The sequence below is a fragment of the Notolepis coatsorum genome (assembly GCF_963971535.1).
Source record: "Notolepis coatsorum genome assembly, chromosome: 11".
NCBI lineage: Eukaryota > Metazoa > Chordata > Actinopteri > Aulopiformes > Paralepididae > Notolepis > Notolepis coatsorum.
In genome coordinates, this window is record NC_140175.1 from 1,507,507 (window position 1) to 1,523,894 (window position 16,388).

The following is a 16,388-nucleotide window of genomic DNA, read 5'->3' on the forward strand; positions in this document are numbered from 1 at the left end:
GGACACACTGTACATTGGAATACTGACATACATTTGACATGGAAACTGTACATTGGAGGAGGTTGGGTAGGTGGGGTGGGGTTGGGTGGGGCTGTACATTGGAATACTGACAAAGCCATGCTTGGTCTTTATTGTACAACTGGGTTAGGACATTTGTAGGGGCCAGTTTTGAATTGCAGTCTCCCGTAGGTGTTCTTTGAGAGTGTTTTTGAAGGTGGGTAGTGATTTACATTCCTTTACAGCTTTGGGTAGGGCGTTCCACATTGTTGTGGCATAATTGCGAAACGTGTTTGAGCCGAATCTGGGTTTTACATGATTTGTGGAGCTCCCTCTGGTGTTGTGATCGTGGTATTCACTGACTTTTGGGAAGTATTTTGACATGTACATGGGTACCTTGGTCGTGTAGTGTATCTTGTAGACCAGGCCCATTGCAAGTTGCTGTACTCTGTTGTCTACTCTAAGCCATCCTAGGTTGGCAAAGTGTGCAGGGGTGAGGTGGGTTCTAGGAGTCAGGTCAAGCAGTAGTCTGACTAGTTTGTTTTGAGATGTTTGTAATTTGGTTTTTAGTGCCTTTGAGGTGCTTTGGTACCATGAGGTGCAAGCATAGTCGTAGTACCCTTGAATGAGTGCTCCTGCCAGAGTCTTCAGGGTATTCTTGTTTACCAGAGAGGAGATCCGGTACAAGAATCTAGTTCGTTGATTGACTTTTTTTATTACATTGGATGCCATTTTGTCACAGGAAAGATTAGCCTCTAGGATGGAACCCAGGTAGGTAATTTCATCTTTCCTGTGGGGAGGAGACTGTCTATTAGGAGGGGGTGGGTGGGTGGGGGGGTTTGGACATTTGATTGATTGATTGAAAACTTTATTAACAGATTGCAGAATGGGTACACTAGTACAGCAGTGGTTCTCAACCTTTTTACACCAAATACCACCTGAGAACGTAGCTGGCTCTCCAAGTACCACCACATGACCGACGTTAAAATACAGTCTATTCAGCTATGTACAGTTCACACAGGCAAATGTATTCCTAATAACATTATTTATTGTTAACTTTAGTCAGACACAGCCACAATGTACAAAGGGGTAGCACTAGAACTAGCAAACTCTTCCACACAATTCTCATACAATGCAAGAGGTATTGAGGACATATTAACTAACATTCTCACATAGCAAGTGAGAAAATTAAGAACTGATTTTCAGCAAATGTACTTAATTCAAACACACACTTTTTCATGTAATCCTCGACCGCGAGGATTCCGGTTACAACATATGTACCACATGACATAATTTTTACCCAGAAATCAAGAGAGTCAGTGAAAACGTAACTTTTGAACGGCAAGGTAAGATATATTTCAGTTTGTCTATAAAAGACGCTTTACTTGTTAATCTCTCTCTCTCGTGTTCTCAATAGTCACTCAGTATTAGCAGAGTTTATAGGAAAAGGGAAGTTTTGTCTGGGCTCTGCTGAGAAGTCATGGGTCAAATAGAAAGTGTGGGGTGACTAGAGAAGATGGGGAAGTTGGTGAGTGGTGACTACTCCCATTTTCAGAATTCAATGAGGCAGAGAATGCTGATTCAGACTGACCAGGATTTTCTTGTTACAAAGACTTAATTTCCTGCATTCTGGTGCAGGATTTTTTGAAATGTTACCCTTTAAATGCAAGTGTTTGTGATGGCCATCACACATTATTGTAAAAAAAAAAAATGGATCAAATGCAAAGTCGATTTTTCTGAGGGGGGTTATTACAGGCTAGCATGTGTCAATGATTAGCAACAACACTGATTTTGATGGATTTTTAGTTTTTTGTAATGTCAGATTTAACAACCACTCTTTTCAGATTACAAAAAAAATATAGAAATCTGGGGTTGAAGTTGAATAAAAGATTTATGAATGTTTAGACTGCATTACTCTCTGTCACAGTGATCTCCTGGTTGTTCCCCATTTAGGTTATCTAACTATCGCGCTGCCGCAACTAGAAACACTGGCCTGGCCTGCTTCTAAGTTCAGTGGCATGACTGGGTAGGAGTGTGGGGATGGGGGGGGGGGGGGGGGGGGGGGGGTAGGAGGGTGGGTGGGGGACACTGTACAACTGTACAAGCAAAACTGTACATTGGAATATTGACGAGACCATACTTGGTCATTTTTACTGTACATTGGAGGGGGTTGTGTTAGGACATTTACGGTGGCCAGTTTCGAATTGCAGCCTCCCGTAGGTGCTCTTTAAGAGTGGTTTTGAATGTGGGTAGGGATTCACATTCCTTTACAGCTTTGGGTAGGGCGTTCCACATTGATGTGGCATAATTGTGAAACGTGTTTAGTCCCTTGTTTGAGCCGAATCTGGGTTTAACATGATTTGTTGAGCTCCCTCTGTTGTTGTGATCGTGGTATTCACTGACCTTTGGGAAGTATTTTGACATGTACATGGGTACCTGAGTGGTGTAGTGTATCTTGTAGACCAGGCCCATTGCAAGTTGCTGTACTCTTTCACAACTGATATAATACTCAACTAGTCTACAGTATAGACAGCTAAGGGATTCTGGACTAAATCATATAACTATCTTCTCACTATCTGTTTCCCTGGGACAAAATGTTATCAAATTATATCGGTTGACTAGTGTGTATTAGTTTGGGGGTCCTTGACCTGAAAAGGGTTGTGAACAACTTAGTAAATAATTCGGTCCTTTGAGACTTTTTTTTAATGAAATAATCTCCCAGGCCATTTTCTAACCCTAACCCTAACCCATGATCTCCCAGGCCAATTAATATGCATTCATTCCTTTATCATGTATCATCCTGTATCATGTAACGTCTGTGTGTGTCCACCACACCTCTATCGCATGTCCCTGTGTATCTTGTAATGACATGAACATACTGTAGGTACATGATGTGTGTGGTGAGAGAGAGCGAGAGAGAGAGAGAGAGGGAGAGGGAGAGAGGGAGAGAGAGGGAGAGGGAGAGAGAGAGAGAGAGAGAGGGAGAGAGAGAGGGAGAGAGAAAGAGAGTTGAAATGGAGACAGACTGTCCCTATCCCCCAGAAGATACTAGTGCTTGAATGGTAATCTAGTGCCACCTACTGGGGAAGAAAGGTCTTGACTAGAGCTAAAATATAAGCACATTGCTTACATTGCCAACAGCTCTTCTGTTTCTATGTTTTTGTCTTTTAAAATACAAGCACAGTCAACCACGCTATCAGTCAGAGCCACAACAATGTGGAACGCCCCCCCCCCCCCACCCCCCACAGCCGTAAAGGAATGTGAATCACCACCATCCTTCAAAACCGCTCTCAAAGAGCAAGAGCACCTACGGGTGGCTGGCTGGCTGCAATTAGAAACTGGCCCCGGTAAACATAATATATTTAGAGGGGGCATATTATGGAAAATGGGCTGAAATCAGGCAACTTGTATAGAACAGGATCTTAGGTTTCTCACTCGTTTGAACTCTGAAGAAATGTTACGTCGTACGCAACGAATGCAGTCCGAGGCTTGAGGCGCGTCCAGGTCAGACTGTGTGAATGAATGAATGAATGAATGAATGAATGAATGAATGAATGAATGAATGAATGAATGAATGAAAACTTTATTTAACAGATTGCAGAATGGGTACAATACAGTACGGCTCAATACACACAATTGTTAAGGGGATGCAGACCAGAGAAAGACGTTTGTCTTGTTTACATCAGGGTCCCCCATTTTCAATTCATATAGACATTTATGACATACACAACATACATGACATTTATGGCATAGGGACATATAGGTATTTAGTACTGTAGCTACTGTCACTCTGCTCACCTAAACAAGGAGTCACAGTGGGGGGGTTAAGGAGTCACAGTGGGGGTTAAGGAGTCACAGTGGGGGGTTAAGGAGTCACAGTGGGGGGGTTAAGGAGTCACAGTGGGGGGTTAAGGAGTCACAGTGGGGGGGTTAAGGAGTCACAGTGGGGGGGTTAAGGAGTCACAGTGGGGGGGTTAAAGAGTCACAGTGGGGGGGGGGGTTAAGGAGTCACAGTGGGGGGGTTAAGGAGTCACAGTGGGGGGGGTTAAGGAGTCACAGTGGGGGGGTTAAGGAGTCACAGTGGGGGGGGGGGTTAAGGAGTCACAGTGGGGGGGGTTAAGGAGTCACAGTGGGGGGGTTAAGGAGTCACAGTGGGGGGGTTACGGAGTCACAGTGGGGGGGTTAAGGAGTCACAGTGGGGGGGTTAAGGAGTCACAGTGGGGGGGTTAAGGAGTCACAGTGTGGGGGTTGTTAAGGAGTCACAGTGGGGGGGTTAAGGAGTCACAGTGGGGGGGTTAAGGAGTCACAGTGGGGGGGTTAAGGAGTCACAGTGTGGGGGTTGTTAAGGAGTCACAGTGGGGGGGTTAAGGAGTCACAGTGGGGGGGTTAAGGAGTCACAGTGGGGGTTGTTAAGGAGTCACAGTGGGGGGGTTAAGGAGTCACAGTGGGGGGGGTTAAGGAGTCACAGTGGGGGGGTTACGGAGTCACAGTGGGGGGGTTAAGGAGTCACAGTGGGGGGGTTAAGGAGTCACAGTGGGGGGGTTAAGGAGTCACAGTGGGGGGGTTAAGGAGTCACAGTGGGGGGGTTAAGGAGTCACAGTGGGGGGGTTACGGAGTCACAGTGGGGGGGTTAAGGAGTCACAGTGGGGGGGTTAAGGAGTCACAGTGGGGGGGTTAAGGAGTCACAGTGGGGGGGGGGGTTAAGGAGTCACAGTGGGGGGGTTAAGGAGTCACAGTGGGGGGGTTAAGGAGTCACAGTGGGGGGGTTAAGGAGTCACAGTGGGGGTTAAGCTCCTAGTATCTCCTGCTGTCTGAAGAGGAGCGTTTGGCCCTGGACATGAATATATACGTCAGACTTAACAACCAAACAGTTACTTTAGTTAAAACATAATCATTCCGTCGTTCTCAGGATGGGGAGGGGCTCGCTAGCAGCTGCTGCTCTGCGTGTTGCCCTTGGAGTCCGAGCAGCTGGTGCTCTGCGTGTTGCCCGTGGAGTCCGACACGTAGGCGCTGCTCTTCTTGTTGTACTTCAGGGCGTTGAACGACACCCTCATCCTCTGCGCCGTCCGCTCGCTCCTGCAGATCAGCATGTTCCTCACGTGCTCCCGGAACTCCTCGGAGACGTAGTAGTAGATGAAGGGGTCCATGCAGCTGTTGAGGCTGGCCAGGCACAGCGTGGTGATGTAGAAGCCGTAGCCCGTGGTGCCCTTGCCGGCCAGGAGCAGCGAGTAGTGCACCAGGAGCATGACGTTGCTGGGGGCGAAGCACACCAGGAACATGACCAGGACGGTGATGATCAGGACCACCGCCTTGCGGCGCTGCTTGGCGATGGCGTCGTCGGTCATGGAGCTGCGTAGAGAGCGGAGCATCAGCGCGTAGGACACCACGCACACGGCGCTGGGAACCAGGAAGCCCAGCGTCCCCATGGTCAGGAAGTACCCCGCCGCCGTGGCCCTCTGGCTGTACCGGGTGACGTCGTGGCAGGTGGTGATGCCGAGTGTCGCCACCTTGGCTGTCTGGTCGTACAGGTACAGGGGCGCGGTGACGAGCCAGACCGCCACCCACACGGCCACGGAGACGCCCACGGCCACGCGGTTGTCCCTCCTCTGCTGGGACAGCGGGTGCACTATGGCCCAGTACCGCTGGACGCTGATACAGGTGATGAAGAGGATGGAGCAGTACATGTTGGCGTAGAAGAAGCCCACCAGGACCTTGCACAGCGCCTCTCCGTAGGTCCAGTCGTTGCCGTTGAAGTGGTAGGCGATCTTCATGGGGGTCCATATGACGAAGAGCAGGTCGGACAGAGCCAGGTTGGCCATGTAGATGGAGCCCGGGTGCTTCTTCTTGGTCCTGAAGAGGAACACCCAGAGGGCCAGGAGGTTGGTGGGCAGCCCCACCGCGAAGACGATGATGTAGATGATGGGGAGGAAGACCGTGGTCAGGCTGCTGTCCAACACCCTCATGGCTGTACGGCTGATCACCACCTCACCCTCCTGGGTCTCTATACCTGGGAAGCCTCCGGCCTCCAGCGGGTCTGGAAGAAAACAAGTATGAATCACTGCAAGGAAATGACACAGTAGCCCCCATGTTGATGATGTCATTCAGCTTCAGTGTTGTGCGTCTCCTCTTCTATGACGTTTTAACCCTTTCACTACCACACCACCAAATGGTTAACCCTTTCACTGCGACAAGACAGTGACCTTCTGTAGTGTGGTAGTGAAAGGGTTAACCTTCTGTAGTGTGGTAGTGAAAGGGTTAACCTTCTGTAGTGTGGTAGTGAAAGGTTAATCTTCTGTAGTGTGGTAGTGAAAGGGTTAACCTTCTGTAGTGTGGTAGTGAAAGGGTTAACCTTCTGTAGTGTGGTAGTGAAAGGTTAACCTTCTGTAGTGTGGTAGTGAAAGGGTTAACCTTCTGTAGTGTGGTAGTGAAAGGTTAACCTTCTGTAGTGTGGTAGTGAAAGGTTAACCTTCTGTAGTGTGGTAGTGAAAGGGTTAACCTTCTGTAGTGTGGTAGTGAAAGGGGTAACCTGCGTGTGGTATTGAAAGGGTTGGTTGATTGATTGATTGATTGATTGAAAACTTTATTAACAGATTGCAGAATGGGTACAATACAGTACGGCTCAATACACACAATTGTTAAGGGGATGCAGACCAGAGAAAGACTTTAGTCTTGTTTACATCAAGGTCCCCCATTTTCAATTCACCATAACATATATGACATATATGACATACAGATAGTCAGTACTGCTACATCTATACATTTATGACATACCAGATTTGCAAATACAGTACTGTTTGTGATACAAAAATAGTCCAGAAAAGGGAGTATATACATTTGACGTAAAAACTGTACATTGGAGGAGGTTGGGTGGGGTTGTGTGTGTGGGGGGGGGGGGTTGGGTAGGAGGGGTTTGGGGGGGAAACACTGTACAACTGTACAAGCAAAACTGTACATTGGGATATTGACAACCATACTAGGTAATTTACATTTGAGGGGGTTGGGGGGGGGGGGGGGGGGGGGGGGGAACACTGTACAAACAAGCAAAACTGTACATTGGAATATTGACAAAACCATACTAGGTAAATTACTGTACATTGGAGGGGGTTGGGTTAGGACATTTACAGGGGCCAGTTTCTAATTGCAGTCTCCCGTAGGTGTTCCTTGAGAGTGGTTTTGAAAGTGGGTAGTGATCCACATTCCTTTACAGCTTTAGGTAGGGCGTTCCACATTGATGTGGCATAATTGCGAAACGTGTTTAGTCCCTTGTTTGAGCCGTATCTGGGTTTAACATGATTTGTGGAGCTCCCTCTGGTGTTGTGATTGTGGTATTCACTGACCTTTGGGAAGTATTTTGACATGTACATGGGTACCTTCGTCGTGTAGTGTATCTTGTAGACCAGGCCCATTGCAAGTTGCTGTACTCTGTCGTCTACTCTAAGCCATCCTAGGTTGTCAAAGTGGGCAGGGGTGAGGTGGGTTCTAGGAGTCAGGTCAAGCAGTAGTCTGACCAGTTTGTTTCGAGATGTTTGTAATCTTGTTTTTAGTGCCTTTGAGGTGCTTTGGTACCATGAGGTGCAAGCATAGTCGTAGTACCCTTGAATGAGTGCTCCTGCCAGAGTCTTCAGGGTATTCTTGTTTACCAGAGAGGAGATCCGGTACAAGAATCTAGTTCGTTGATTGACTTTTTTTATTACATTGGATGCCGTTTTGTCACAGGAGAGATTAGCCTCTAGGATGGAACCCAGGTAGGTAATTTCATCTTTCCTTGTGACAATATTGTCACCCACTGTAATGTGGTAGTGAAAGGGTTAACCTGTAGTGTGGTAGTGAAAGGGTTAACCTGTAGTGTGGTAGTGAAAGGGGTAAATGGTCGAAATCTTCCAAGATTCTAACAAAGATTGTATCACAAAAGCAATCAAGATTAAAAGAAAAATGCTATAAGAATAGGAATTGAGATATAGGCTTATAGTCAAGTAAACAAGATATACAATAATAATAATAATAATAATATTAATATATTCAATTTATATATAGCGCTTTTAAAAGGTGCTCAAAGACGTTTTACAGTGTAAACAACAAAAAACAGAACAAAACAAAAACAGCCCCCATGTGTCTTTTTTGTTCGTTTTAAAAATAACATTCTTTTGTTTCATTTCCTCATATATATTTGTTTTTATGTAATAGAACTTGCATAAACATATTAATACAATGAAACTAAGAAGCCGATCCATCAGGGGGACCCTGATGTAAACAAGACAAAAGTCTTTCTCTGGTCTGCATCCCCTTAACAACTGTGTGTATTGAGCCGTACTGTATTGTATTTGTACCTATTCTGCAATCTGTTAAATAAAGTTTTCAATCAATCATTCATCATTCAGTGCGCTGGGTGATGGTGACACAGAGGAGCTCTTACCTTCAGACCAACACGCACGCAGCTCTAACCCTAACCCTGGGTGATGACGACACAGAGGAGCTCTTACCTTCAGACCAACACGCACGCAGCTCTTACCTTCAGACCAACACGCACGCAGCTCTTACCTTCAGACCAACACGCACGCAGCTCTTACCTTCAGACCAACACGCACGCAGCTCTAACCCTAACCCTAACCCTAACCCTTACCTTCAGACCAACACGCACGCAGCTCCGCGCAAACCAGCAAGAACAACAACAACAAGGACCGACGCGTCATCGTCACAGTAATGTTCAGTAAATTGTACTAAATGTAATCCAACTATTTCCAACTATTACAAAATGCACTGTTTCCAACAACAAAAACAGTAATGGAGACCAGGACCCCTTCTTCCCGTCCCTGTTTTCATCTACCTCTTCTACACCACTTCCTGATCTCTACTTTCTCACTCACTTCTCCTCTTCGTTTCCTTCTGCATGTCCGATTAGTTTCACTATGATGTCTTGAACTGGGAAGAAACAGAACCTTTTCTGTTGGACCATGGGGATGCAGAAATTCCACTTTCACATCTTGTTGATCAGTATTGTGTATGTGTGTGTGGTGAGAGAGAGAGAGAGAGAGAGAGAGAGAGAGAGATGAAATGGAGACAGACTGTCCTTATCCCCCAGAAGATACTAGTGCTTGAATGGTAATCTAGTGCCACCTACTGGGGAAGAAAGGTCTTGACTAGAGCTAAAATATAAGCACATTGCTTACATTGCCAACAGCTCTTCTGTTTCTATGTTTTTGTCTTTTAAAATACAAGCACAGTCAACCACGTTATCAGTCAGAGCCACAACAATGTGGAACGCCCCCCCCCCCCCCCCACAGCCGTAAAGGAATGTGAATCCCCACCATCCTTCAAAACCGCTCTCAAAGAGCACCTACGGGAGGCTGCAATTAGAAACTTGCCCCGGTAAATGTCGGATGTACAGTATATATTTTTTTATGATCTCTTTTTCTTACACAGTACTGTATGTCATGTATGTCATAAATGTCTTGATGAATTGAAAATGGGGGACCCTGATGTAAACAAGACGAAAGTCTTTCTCTGGTCTGCATCCCCTTAACAATTGTGTGTATTGAGCTGTACTGTACTGTACCCATTCTGCAATCTGTTAATAAAGTTTTCAATCAAGCCATAAGTGCTACATAATATATTTAGAGGGGGCATATTATGGAAAATGGGTTTTTGGCCATGTCTTTGTATGGATTTGAACGTGTGAAATGTTATTTAGGTGCTGGGAAACATGGCAAGTTAGTTTGCCCACGATTTGAAGTCTTCAGTTTAACGAGCCCAACCGAGCTGTTCAGCTCCGCCCTCGATGGTCACAACTGGATACATTAGCTTTGATTAATCAACCAGCTGTGCTTTCTGGAGCGTTCAGGAACACGGCTCAGCTAATGTCCTGCCCAGCTGGTGAACATGTTCACGCTCGGCTGTGGAGGAGCCAGGCAGGGAGAGACATCATTAATAAACATAATGTATAACCCTAACCCTAACCCTAACCCAGGCAGGAGAGACATCATTAATAAACATAATGTATAACCCTAACCCTAACCCTAACCCAGGCAGGGAGAGGCATCATTAATAAACATAATGTATAACCCTAACCCTAACCCTAACCCATAATGTATAACCCTAACCCTAACCCAGGCAGGGAGAGACATCATTAATAACCTAACCCTAACCCTAACCCAGGCAGGGAGAGACATCATTAATAAACTAACCCTAACCCTAACCTAACCCAGGCAGGGAGAGACATCATTAATAAACATAATGTCTAACCCTAACCCTAACCCTAACCCAGGCAGGGAGAGGCATCATTAATAAACATAATGTATAACCCTAACCCTAACCCAGGCAGGAGAGACATCATTAATAAACATAATGTCTAACCCTAACCCTAACCCTAACCCAGGCAGGGAGAGACATCATTAATAAACATAATGTATAACCCTAACCCTAACCCTAACCCAGGCAGGGAGAGGCATCATTAATAAACATAATGTATAACCCTAACCCTAACCCAGGCAGGAGAGACATCATTAATAAACATAATGTCTAACCCTAACCCTAACCCTAACCCAGGCAGGGAGAGACATCATTAATAAACATAATGTATAACCCTAACCCTAACCCAGGCAGGAGAGGCATCATTAATAAACATAATGTGGTGTTTGCTAAACATTTCCAAACATGGTGCTTGTAGGTGCCTAAATGCCTAGTCTGGTAATTAAGAGTAATTTCAGTTAATAGCAGTTAATAGAAAAGCATTTTGGCCCTGTATTTCATAGGATAAATAGATAGATATTATTATTACAGAAGTAATATCTAAGACAATCCATGTCTATCAGTAAGAATGTTTTCTTTGTTGTTAGTTTGTTTCTTACAGGATATTTGGCTGATAGGCCGAGGGACTTTTAGTTTGACAGGATAACGGTGATGTCATTGATTACTGTCAGCTGCGGCAAGGTGACAGCTTGGGTTTAGAAAGAAAACAACGCAGATTGTACTGGTGGTCAGGCCAAGTGATGAGAGAGTGGAGCCAGACAGTTTTTAGACCTCTCTCTATTTCCCTGGATAAACTTTGTTAATCTCGCTGCTCTATATATAATTAGGAAACAAGAAAGTGTAACCCGAGTTGGACATTAAATAGTTGATACTACGTCGTGGTCAGTGCTTTCTTGTGGGTGGATATGGAACGGGAGGATTCAAAGTTTGAGAGCGTCTGAAGCTTAATGGCATCAACGAGTTTTGGATACTACATTTTGTCTAAAAACTTGCTCATTAAAAACGGAACCTGGATTTGGACAGGCCTGACTGGAAAAAGGAACTTTTCGCGGAACGAAAGAAAAAAGAAGTCGTCAACAAGTAAGCTGTATCTTGTATGATTTGCCTGAAAGAAGACGTCAAACAGTAAGCTGTACTATGCTGTATCTTGTATAATTTACTACAGTGCTCAATACACGGGAAGAAAGAGCTAGAAAAGAAACTATTAAAATCTGATTTTGATCAGGTTCTTTAAAGAAAGAAATGTATTAGGCTCAAGTTGCAACAATGCTTTTTATTAAATAACTACAAAATAATGGTTTGCAGAGAAGGGCCGTCATGAAGCATAATTAATCTTCACTCAGTTCCCTTCAATACAAGGAGCTAGGTCCTCAGGTTGGGCTCCCATCCTGGTCAAACAGAACCTTCTTCACTCAGTTCCCTTCAATACAAGGAGCTAGGTCCTCAGGTTGGGCTCCCATCCTGGTCACACAGAACCTTCTTCACTCAGTTCCCTTCAATACAAGGAGCTAGGTCCTCAGGTTGGGCTCCCATCCTAATCAAACAGAACCTTCTTCACTCAGTTCCTTTCAATACAAGGAGCTGCGTCCTCAGGTTGGGCTCCCATCCTGGTCACACAGAACCTTCTTCACTCAGTTCACTTCAATACAAGGAGCTGCGTCCTCAGGTTGGGCTCCCATCCTGGTCAAACAGAACCTTCTTCACTCAGTTCCCTTCAATACAAGGAGCTGCGTCCTCAGGTTGGGCTCCCATCCTGGTCAAACAGAACCTTCTTCACTCAGTTCCCTTCAATACAAGGAGCTGGGTCCTCAGGTTGGGCTCCCATCCTGGTCAAACAGAACCTTCTTCACTCAGTTCCCTTCAATACAAGGAGCTGGGTCCTCAGGTTGGGCTCCCATCCTGGTCAAACAGAACCTTCTTCACTCAGTTCCCTTCAATACAAGGAGCTGGGTCCTCAGGTTGGGCTCCCATCCTGGTCAAACAGAACCTTCTTCACTCAGTTCCCTTCAATACAAGGAGCTGGGTCCTCAGGTTGGGCTCCCATCCTGGTCAAACAGAACCTTCTTCACTCAGTTCCCTTCAATACAAGGAGCTGGGTCCTCAGGTTGGGCTCCCATCCTGGTCAAACAGAACCTTCTTCACTCAGTTCCCTTCAATACAAGGAGCTGGGTCCTCAGGTTGGGCTCCCATCCTGGTCAAACAGAACCTTCTTCACTCAGTTCCCTTCAATACAAGGAGCTGGGTCCTCAGGTTGGGCTCCCATCCTGGTCAAACAGAACCTTCTTCACTCAGTTCCCTTCAATACAAGGAGCTGCGTCCTCAGGTTGGGCTCCCATCCTGGTCAAACAGAACCTTCTTCACTCAGTTCCCTTCAATACAAGGAGCTAGGTCCTCAGGTTGGGCTCCCATCCTGGTCAAACAGAACCTTCTTCACTCAGTTCCCTTCAATACAAGGAGCTAGGTCCTCAGGTTGGGCTCCCATCCTGGTCAAACAGAACCTTCATCCATCGTTCTAAGCATTAGTTTGACAGGTCTGGCTAAAGGTCATCTTCTAGCACCTTCTGACAAAATAATTGGTCCATTTTCAACCATTCTTTATAATCGCAAGACAAAAACTGTTTTTGTTTTTACAACAAAGTGATTTATTCCCGGTGACAGCTATGACACTGACCACTGTTTCCTGTATGATAAGGTTGGTTGGCTCTGTCTTGCAGAGAGGCGTAATAAACGTTGTTTTTTTGTTTATTTTCAAAGCTCTAGCTGGTCAGCAACCCCCTCACATTACAACCACGTTGGATTAGAATGTTGGATTCTATCAAACTCGCTCAAGTGATTTGCTTAAACTTAAGGTTCTCTGAGCTTGTTCTACTTTTGGGAAAACTGTCTTCTCTGTTAGCGCTCCGTACTCTTGGAACGCCCTTCTCTGTTAGCGCTCCGTACTCTTGGAACGCCCTGCTCTGTCGGGCTCCGTACTCTTGGAACACCCTTCTCTGTTAGCGCTCCGTACTCTTGGAACGCCCTTCTCTGTTAGCGCTCCGTACTCTTGGAACGCCCTTCTCTTTTAGCGCTCCATGCTCTTGGAACGCCCTTCTCTGTTGGCGCTCCGTACTCTTGGAACGCCCTTCTCTGTTAGCGCTCCGTACTCTTGGAACGCCCTTCTCTTTTAGCGCTCCATGCTCTTGGAACGCCCTTCTCTGTTGGCGCTCCATGCTCTTGGAACGCCCTTCTCTGTTAGCGCTCCGTACTCTTGGAACGCCCTTCTCTGTTAGCGCTCCGTACTCTTGGAACGCCCTTCTCTGTTGGCGCTCCGTACTCTTGGAACGCCCTTCTCTGTTGGCGCTCCGTACTCTTGGAACGCCCTTCTCTTTTAGCGCTCCGTACTCTTGGAACGCCCTTCTCTGTTAGCGCTCCGTACTCTTGGAACGCCCTTCTCTGTTGGCGCTCCGTACTCTTGGAACGCCCTTCTCTGTTGGCGCTCCGTACTCTTGGAACGCCCTTCTCTGTTGGCGCTCCGTACTCTTGGAACGCCCTTCTCTGTTAGCGCTCCGTACTCTTGGAACGCCCTTCTCTGTTGGCGCTCCGTACTCTTGGAACACCCTTCTCTGTTGGCGCTCCGTACTCTTGGAACGCCCTTCTCTGTTGGCGCTCCGTACTCTTGGAACGCCCTTCTCTGTTGGCGCTCCGTACTCTTGGAACACCCTTCTCTGTTGGCGCTCCGTACTCTTGGAACGCCCTTCTCTGTTGGCGCTCCGTACTCTTGGAACGCCCTTCTCTGTTGGCGCTCCGTACTCTTGGAACACCCTTCTCTGTTGGCGCTCCGTACTCTTGGAACGCCCTTCTCTGTTGGCGCTCCGTACTCTTGGAACGCCCTGCTCTGTTGGCGCTCCGTACTCTTGGAACGCCCTTCAATGCATTTTAAAGCTTGATATTCTTCTAGCCTTTGGACAATTTATAGCTTTAATTAATAACCATTGTACCCCTTTTTATAATTGCTTGATTTTATGTTTTATCTTTGTGTTATTCTATCTCTTTTAGTTGTTCACTCAACGTCACTGTAAATGAGGGAAACCTCAGAGTTTAAATAAAGGTGTATGAATGAATTATAACTTAAACTTCACCGACACAGCATGTATTGATATTCAGAAGAATCAATGAACAATCATCTGATGTGAAACTTAAGAACCTAAGAACAGAATCAATGAATAATCATCTGATGTGAAACTTAAGAACCTAAGAACAGAATCAATGAATAATCATCTGATGTGAAACTTAAGAACCTAAGAACAGAATCAATGAATAATCATCTGATGTGAAACTTAAGAACCTAAGAACAGAATCAATGAATAATCATCTGATGTGAAACTTAAGAACCTAAGAACAGAATCAATTAATAATCATCTGATGTGAAACTTAAGAACCTAAGAACAGAATCAATGAATAATCATCTGATGTGAAACTTAAGAACCTAAGAACAGAATCAATTAATAATCATCTGATGTGAAACTTAAGAACCTAAGAACAGAATCACAAAAATGTATTAACATTCATAAGCTCACAGGTGAGTTTGTTGCCTTGGTCTTTTGTATAAGGAATATCTTAATACATAATAATGTCTTTTGTATTTTTACATGTGAAAATATGAATATTCAAATACATGTGTAACTAAGATGTTTACAGTTTGTAAGCTTGTAATACTACTGAGAGGATGTGGACAAAATACAATGTTAAATAGACCTATGATAATAATAAGAGATTTGGCTAAACAATAATATCAGAATCAGAAAGGTCTTTATTGCCAAGTATACTTTTCACATACAAGACATTTGCTTTGGACGTTACTGGTGCGACATTAGCGGGAAAAAATGAAATATGAGCTAAGTTAAGCACAATCTAATAATATATTTATAGTATAGTATATATACCTTATGCATACTGCACCTTATGTGACACTGTGAATACTGTATATTTCAGTTAGTTAGATAGTAAATTATATTGACTTATTTGTTTACACTGCTTGTGTTGTTTTTACTACCTGTACCCCCCCCCCCTTCCCCCATGCTGCTATGATGCCTGAATTTCCCCAAGGGGATCAATAAAGGAATATCTTATCTTATCTCTTATCTTATTTATGAAATAAAATATAGGCCAGGCCTGTACGACTGTATAAGAGGTTGAATAAAATTATGTGGGATATAAACAATTTATTTTATTATTTGTTTATTTAGACGGGACAGAGCATATTAATGGCTTGGACACTACAAATAAATGCAGTGTAAATACACCGCAAGGATGCTAGTTTTCATCCGCAGTCCTCACACAAAACATAAAAACGAAACAGGCAGGCAGCGAAGCATAACATGCTACGAGACAAAGCATAAAAACATACAAAAAACAAAGTACAAGGTATAAAGTTGTAGGATGTTGTCAGGGTGCAATACTATACTATTTGACTATACATGGTCACAGGTTTGGTTGTCGAGTAACATTTTTTTTTTAGATTGAACTTAAAAGATGGAAATGATGTACAATCTCGTATGGTCAGAGGTAGATCATTCCAGATTAAACAGCCCTGGACTGAGATGGTGTTTTTACCGAAAGCGGTTTGCCGGCCGGGCACTTCGCAAATCCCCTCTAGTGGTTGCTCTAGTGCTGATTCCTCTATCGGGCTTCCTTTCTATGAATTCCCTCAGAGGGGGCGGGCACAGACCATGCAGGGTATTGTATATAACAATAGCCTGTTTAAAAACGTTAAAATTGGCAAAACTCCAAAAAAAATTGTACCTCTGAAGAATGTGACAGTGGTGATATGAGTGAGGTTTCTTATGGAACACTTTAAGTGCACTCTTGTATAGCTGTTCTATGGGTTTGAGGATCGTCACACCTGTGCAAGAGCAGTTTGTGAAGCAGTACTCAATGTGTGATAGAATCATGCAGTGAAGATAGGATCTAGCAGCGCTGACTGGCAGGAAGGGTCTAATATGTTTGAAGTTTTGAAGGTTGAATTTGACTGTGTTCTTCACATGTTTTTTGAAGGTTACGGTTGAGTCTAGCATGACCCCGAGGTACTTGAACTCTGACACAAGTTCAAGCTCCTCCCCGCCCAGAAACACATCTGAGGACTCGAACACAACTGAACTAAATTAAAG

General features: G+C 44.9%; 1 protein-coding gene across 1 annotated transcript; it reads right to left on the minus strand.

Moving 5' to 3' along the window:
• Positions 1–4,746: 4,746 nt before the first annotated feature.
• Positions 4,747–5,986, minus strand: LOC311236655 (proteinase-activated receptor 2-like). Its single transcript, XM_084324363.1, has one exon. The coding sequence runs from the start codon at positions 5,958–5,960 to the stop codon at positions 4,923–4,925; it is 1,038 nt and encodes a 345-aa protein (XP_084180489.1). The 5' UTR covers positions 5,961–5,986; the 3' UTR covers positions 4,747–4,922.
• Positions 5,987–16,388: the final 10,402 nt, after the last annotated feature.

Excerpts from the sequence above, each read along its gene's own strand:
- LOC311236655 (XM_084324363.1), bottom strand. The coding sequence starts at position 5,960 with ATGAGGGTGTTGGACAGCAGCCTGACCACGGTCTTCCTCCCCATCATC.